The sequence below is a fragment of the Arachis ipaensis genome, chromosome B5 (genome assembly GCF_059453495.1).
Source record: "Arachis ipaensis isolate K30076 ecotype BB chromosome B5, ASM5945349v1, whole genome shotgun sequence".
NCBI lineage: Eukaryota > Viridiplantae > Streptophyta > Magnoliopsida > Fabales > Fabaceae > Arachis > Arachis ipaensis.
The window spans coordinates 13,348,797-13,355,634 of NC_142440.1; the positions used below are offsets into that span (position 1 = coordinate 13,348,797).

At 35.4% G+C, this 6,838-nt stretch overlaps 1 protein-coding gene and 1 non-coding gene across 2 annotated transcripts; one reads left to right on the forward strand and one right to left on the reverse strand.

The window, feature by feature from the left end:
* The first annotated feature begins 1,845 nt into the window (after positions 1 to 1,845).
* TRNAV-AAC (transfer RNA valine (anticodon AAC)) lies at positions 1,846 to 1,919 on the forward strand. The gene has a single exon. It is a non-coding gene; the product is annotated as a tRNA-Val (tRNA).
* A 48-nt stretch (positions 1,920 to 1,967) lies between these two features.
* LOC107642959 (protein IQ-DOMAIN 22) lies at positions 1,968 to 5,550 on the reverse strand. Its single transcript, XM_016346480.3, has 4 exons — positions 4,995 to 5,550; positions 3,062 to 3,235; positions 2,870 to 2,950; positions 1,968 to 2,774 (listed from the first exon to the last, which is right to left on the reverse strand). Exons 1-4 carry the CDS (start codon positions 5,310 to 5,312, stop codon positions 2,178 to 2,180), a joined length of 1,170 nt encoding a protein of 389 aa, XP_016201966.1. The 5' UTR covers positions 5,313 to 5,550; the 3' UTR covers positions 1,968 to 2,177.
* Between the last annotated feature and the right edge of the window lie 1,288 nt (positions 5,551 to 6,838).

The window sequence follows — 6,838 nt, forward strand, 5'->3', positions numbered from 1 at the left end:
GCTAAATTACTGGTACATATTTTTACGCAATTTTTTGCAAAAAATTATATTTTTCCTTCAAATCTCATCGTTAAATTTTTAAATTAAGACGTCTAATTTTTTGAACCTATTCCGGATAATTAAATTATTATTTTATATTATCTAAACAGTCAATTTTAATTACGGTTCTTACATTCAGCTTCCTGCTCGAGTTGTTCTAACCGTCTTTGGTGGCCGTGAACTAATCCCAGTATTTCCGTCGGATGGGGAGGTTCTTCATCTTCAGGCGGGTGGACATCTGAATGAATCCGCCCCAGTTGAGGGTTTATTGACGTTCTTTCCCCGAGGGGGGATTCGTTCTTTCTCGAGGGTGGAGGTAATACTAGCGTCAGGTCGTCATAGTGGGGCTCTGGTTCCGACTTAGACGCAGTGTGACCATCTTCATATTGGTTGTCCACCATACGCGGATGTAGACTTCCAGGTCCCTGGCAACGGTACTAATGTTCCGGAAGTTACTTGAAATGGGATTTGGGCCTGAACGTGAGGTCCAGACTCCTCCTAAGGCAACGTCCGACTTGTGCTGATGCCGATGAGCCGCTGTTCGAATTTCTCATGAGGAGGTGGGGGTGGTACCTGCAAGAGACTCCGATACTTAAGTTAGCAGGGGTTTTAAGCAAGTTTTTAGTAGATTGGGACGTGAATATACTTGTGGGGTGTCAAGTGTATTTATAGTAGAGTAGATAATCATCTTTTGGAGTAGTTTCACCTTTGTTGGTGGATAACCATCCCCTTTATCTTGAGAGTTTGTTGAGATCTTTCTTTTAGATGAGGTAGAGATAGTAGGAGATATTTAAAGGAGGTAGTTACTTATTTAAATAAACAGGGTTAGACTACCCTTAGGGGAGGTAGTTACTTATTTAAATAAATAGGGTTGGGCTACTCGTATCGTGCCCGACCTCTTATGAGGTTGGGTAGGTAGAAGAAACCACCTTTTTTAGGTGGGCCTTTATCTTTATTAGACCTGACTATATGTTTTTTGGTCAGGATATGAACACATATTATTTTTCTTTGATTTATTATGTATACAAAAATCATGTTTAAAAAAAAGTGTATCAAATTTTCAACTAAATTCCATATGCATAATGTCAAATTGTCAACAAGAATCTGACGATATCCTATTTAAAAAATATGTTTGTATTAAAAGAAAATGTTTTAATTTGGATTTCAAAACATTATTATTCACTTTGCTCTTTTCCAATAAAAAGAGTATATCAATATGCTAGTGTCATCATTGACATGCACAAAGCTAAGCTAATAATAATAAAGGTTGACATATAGTAAAAGTAAAATGGACAAATAAATGTTTAACGAAAAAAAAAAACCTTGAAAATTGATCTATGTATTAATTTTTTTTTAGGACTAAAATATCTTTTTTTTTTTAATTTTTGGAGACTAATTTAGATAATTACTCTGTTAAAAAATAGACTGAAGACTAATTTGTCTATCGGAATAAAACTTTAGAGGTTAATCAATATATTAATTATTTTTAGGAACTATAATGTCCGCTTTTAAAATCTTGAGGACTAATTTAGTTAATTATTCTCCATTATAGAAATTTTTTAAAAACTGTCTTAGTATACAAAAATTCAGCAAATATTGAGTTTGATATTTAAAATTGCAAACATAGATGTGTTTTAGTTTTATTCTTAAAATTTTAAAATCTCTAACATCATCCATCAAAGATTAACAATGTTTTTAAAGAAATTTCAAGTATTAGAACGATATATGCTTGTTATTTTGGAACTTTATGAAGGAGCACTACAATATGAAATAAAAACCTTCCGATAAAACAAACCCCATAAGCAAGGTGTCGTGGTGTAGTTGGTTATCATGTCAGTCTAACACACTGAAGGTCTCCGGTTCAAGTCCGGGCGATGCCAATTTCATGCACTTTTCGGATAAATAAAAATTCAAACGAAAAGAGAGAATTCCTTTAAATCAAGCCATGAAGATTACCACATAAAGCAAAAAGTACTATAGTCGTCTTATAGTAAGCCATTTTAAATTTTTAACACATGGAATATATATGGCTGATCATACAAGTATAGTGCTTAAGAATCAAATCAAAAGCCTAGCTAGGTTAGCGATCACATTGACACAACACAAAAGATAACACTGAGAGAAGCATATACATAAATTCAGTATCTATATCCGAGGGGCAATCCAAGGTTGTCCAAATGCCCAGAACCTGGATAGGCTTTGCTAGTGAAGCTTGCACGCATTGTAGATGATACCCTTTGTGTTTGCGAGAACCTATTGAATGAACCACACCTCTCATATTGGAGTCTTTGTTTTGGTGCACTCAAAGATCTTACCTTGGCTTTAGAAGATTCAGTGTAAGCCATGTAACTTGGATAGTACTCGCAACAACCACTACTTAGGTAGCTTCTATTAGAGCCGTCACTCTTTGTGGGAGTATAAGTAAAATTGACAGCATCACACACTGAATTCTCCTCAACTTCACAGGAATATGGACTATGACCCGATTGATGAGATGTTGAGTCCCTTGTGGCGGCGAAACTCTGCCTGTAATGATCTGAAACCAATGGCTGACTTGTCGAGTCGAAGAGATTTCCGCGTTTCGAATTTTTGTGTGCTTTTCCAGAGTCAATTTCGAAAATCCCCGCGCTTCTTTCATCATCCATGCTACAAGTCCTTGTCCATGATCTTCGTTGAGTCCACGATCGTTCGATGTCTCGATTGCCAATGGTGACATGGGATCTAGAACCATTTCTCTACAATAATGACATGAATGCTCTGATAAGTTAACTCCCTAAATTTGTTCCCGGAAGAGTAAAACTATAAACAAAGAAAAAAGAAAAAAAAATACCTTGAGTACTGATGGCGAGTGATTATATTCCATGCTGGAAGAACGGACTGGGGTTTCAAATTTCTCTGGTGTTGCTGGAACCTGTAAAACGTGACCAAATTTCTCAAGTGGTTCGTATGATATTCATCCAATGACAAGCATGATTATCCAGAGATAAAAGATGTAATGATGAAAAGGATTGGTGATGCTTACATGGAAGTGAGGGGCCTGCAGAATTTGGGCCCGGCAGGCACGGGCACGGGCCTGAGCTCGCAAGAGAGTTTGCATTCTTTTCAGCCACTGTGCAGTGCGCTTCCTCTCAATGTGACCTCTCACCAACGCTTGCAGCTTCACCAATCCTTTTAACGCTCTTAGTGCTCTCCTTGCCTTCCATTTTCAACATCAAACACCAAAATGTGCACAATTACTTAATAAATATCTACATTTATTTCGACAAAAATGGGAACAAAGATAGAGCACCTAAACAGTCTTAAATAATTAGATACATAATTGGATAACAAGAACTAATTTTGTAAGTAAGATTGTAAAACCAAATTAAGAGTTAAATGGTAATAGGATTCTAATTAATAATGGGGGATGGCATGACATAAAGAGGACAAGGACATCACAACAACAACACTACCCGCCCACAAAGGGAGAAGAAAGAACAGTTCTGTCGGGCAACATTATATTCAAGCTAAGTATGTCCAAACTCGAAACATTAATATAAACCATGCTAACTAAATACTGAAAATAAACCACCAAATTAAAAATTGAGGAATGTTAGGGGCCAGCAATTTTGGTGTTTTGTAACCATCAATTGGCCATCAATAGTGTTTTTAATGGTGTGAGATTACACTAATGGTGGAAAATCACTCACTTTTGTTTTGATAGTTAAGTGCTTGCCAGAAAACACAAAAATTGATGACTTCCTAGACTTTTTCCTTAAAAATTCATATAAAATACATGTTTAAATATAAAATATATTTTAAAAATATATGTAAAAAACAACATGTACATTTATCCTCTATATATATATATCATTTATTTTTCTCGTCTGGTCAACAATCTCAACCTGAGTGTGGTGAATAAGTGACACACAAAAGGACGAACATATATCTCAATTAAAGAAAAATAAAGGCAGAGACAAGAGAAGTTGGGGTTGTTTGACTCCCCATTATCTGTCCCCTCACACACCAAAGTAAATAGAGGGGCAGATGGGAGAAGAACTGAATCGTTGTAAAATGAGTTTCATAGTGTTCAGATGAGAGGGACCAACAATTTAAGAGAAGGACAATTTAAGTTTTATTGAATGAAGTGCTGACTGCTGAGGAGTGAAAACCAAGGCTCTCTCCCCATCCATCAGTGATCACAACTCACAAGACAATTAATTGTGAACGGGGCAGCAACCAGCAACTCATAAAGAAAAAGGAAAGAGGGTTCAGCAATGATGCTGATCGATGCTGACGCAGAGAGGGAAAGAGAGAGGACCTCACTCCACTGCTGTTGCTTCAATAAATACAAAAACTGCCATATTTTGCAACCCTTCACCACCAGGGCCAGGCCCCTACTTCTATTCTCACCAAAACAACACGCAACAACTGCTACCTATGTATGTAGCAGGAAAGAAGGAACCACCTTCATTCACTACACAACACGACGTCGTTTCCTAAATAAAATACGGGCAAACTACCAAAAACTACACCTGACACAAATATATATAAATTCTATTTTCAACAAAAGGCTCTTGAATTATCTAAAAGCGTGATAAAAATAAATACTGTTGAAAGAGTGACGTAGTTTTTATATGACAAGTGAGACTCTGGAATTAACTAGTGAACCATGTGATGCTTTTCTACTAACCAAGCAGGTCTTTTACCAGGGCTGTGTTTGACACATTTTTAATTTCTTTAGGAACAACAAAATTCGAATGTTTCTTTGTCAACGCCCAAGATAATTCGACGTGATTTACCGATAAAATACTTCTACACCGCTTGGTTTCAACCTTATTGATAATAAGCGCAACCGTAGTAATTAAAGAGCAATAACTAATATGTTTTTTTTTTAATTAAAAGCAACGGGAAAAAAAAGAACAAGAATAATGAACATTGATGTAGATGAAGAAGAAGATGATGATGATTCTAACCAAACAGCCTCGAAATGCCGCCTGAATCTTAACGGCTGCCCATTCTTCGCGAGAGACGGCACTTCTGCCGCCGCTGCCGCTGCTTTTGAGTCCAGCGGCGGCTACCACCTCGATGGCAGGGTCATGAGCAGAAGAAGCATGGAGTCGTACCTGATGGCGATGTTGGTGGAGGTTCTTATTCTCTCTGTAAGAGTTAACGAAACTCCAACGGCGTTTGTCTTTGTGTGGTTTTGGAGCGGCGGTAGAGGGTGGTGGTGCAGAGTCAGAAGACCTTCTGAGACCAAAAAGCCCGCGAAACCATTTTGTTGCCTTACCCATTTATGTGTTCATTGCTGCTGCTACTACTACTTGTTGATTCATTAGAAGAAGAGAAGATATAGAGAGAAGAGGGAGGGAGGGAGTGGAGTGTTTCAGAGATTGAGTCAGTCAGAGAGGGAGAGAGAGAGAGAAGAGGCGGTTGATGACTTTTTCTGTCAGCAAAAGTGTGCAAAGATTAGTAGTAAAATAACTTAGGAATAGGAACACGTTCTCTTACCCTCAGACCAAAGTACCAAACTTCATTTATTTATTTAATATTTACCACAATCCGTGTGCAATGAAAATATTGCTTTAGTATGATTTGTCATTTTCATAAGGATTTTGTTTTCTTCACATTCAATGTATTCAAGATTTATTTCATTTCTTTTAAAAATAAAAATTATGTTATGTGTATATTAAATTAATTATTAATATAAAATATGTAATAAAATAAATTAAATAATATATATTTATACATAAATACATAATAAATAATTTTAATAGTTAATTTAGTATATAAAGAATATTTTTATAAAAATAATTACCCAAAATGCAATGCATTAACAAAATTTATTTGGCCAAATATGCCATGCACAAAAATAGTTGCAATAGCTAAGTCAAAAGTTTATGGTAGTAGGAAAAAAAAACCCTATGTATGCCTAAGAAAAATTATATGTATAACTAGTTAGTTCAGCTGAGCTGAGCTGACCCACATGAATGTGAAGTTGAAACCAGTCAAAACGTGTGCATCTGTATTGTCTCTGCTTGCGTATCCACCCGTACATTGTAGCTTTCCCATTAATCCAATGGTAAAAATTACTTTTTGACTTTCAAAAAGAAATGATAAAAAATAACTATTTTATATTTTATAAAAGAAAAACTGATAAAAGAATTTATTGTTTTATTATTAATAAATTATCATTTTTATCATAAATATTCGAAATACTAACAAAATTATCTTAAAAAAATAATAGGAGTAACGAAAAGTTGAAAAAGAGCTCGCGATCCGAGCGGAAGGAACCAAACTAAATAGTAGTGAATGGATTCTCACTTGTCAGGTCCGGTAACCAATGGTCCCCTTTCACTATATTACAAATTCCAATTTCCCAGTTTAATTATGATTTTTTCTCTTCTTTATCCGCATTTTTTATTTCTTAATTGTAGCACCCCACTCAGTTTCATTTCCAAATTCCAATTGTCCATGCTACAATCAGGTTTCATTATTTTCACATGGGAAAGCGGCAATCTTATGGTTGATTAATACCAGCAAGACCTTGGTAAGGTATCAGATTGAAAGGAATTTGAGTCCCTAATGGTAAAAATAAAATAGAATTAAATAGAGTGAAATAGAATTAAATGAAGTGTAGTAATATATATGCATAGTGTTTAATTTTTGTCTTAAAAAAGGTAATCACACTATTGGAAGGAGTTGCTTTTAGGCCTTTTAGCTTAAAAGAAGCGGAAAGACAACACAAACAAATGACAATACATGAAAGTGTGGAAAATTATTAGAATAGTTACATGTGAAAAACTTTTACCAAATATAT

Coding starts and splice junctions, on each gene's coding strand:
- LOC107642959 (XM_016346480.3), bottom strand. CDS start 5,312: ATGGGTAAGGCAACAAAATGGTTTCGCGGGCTTTTTGGTCTCAGAAGG. Junction 3,236..4,994: donor CGGCATTTCGAGGCTGTTTG/GTTAGAATCATC, acceptor TGAAAATGGAAG/GCAAGGAGAGCACTAAGAGC. Junction 2,775..2,869: donor ACTCGCCATCAGTACTCAAG/GTATTTTTTTTT, acceptor TCATTATTGTAG/AGAAATGGTTCTAGATCCCA.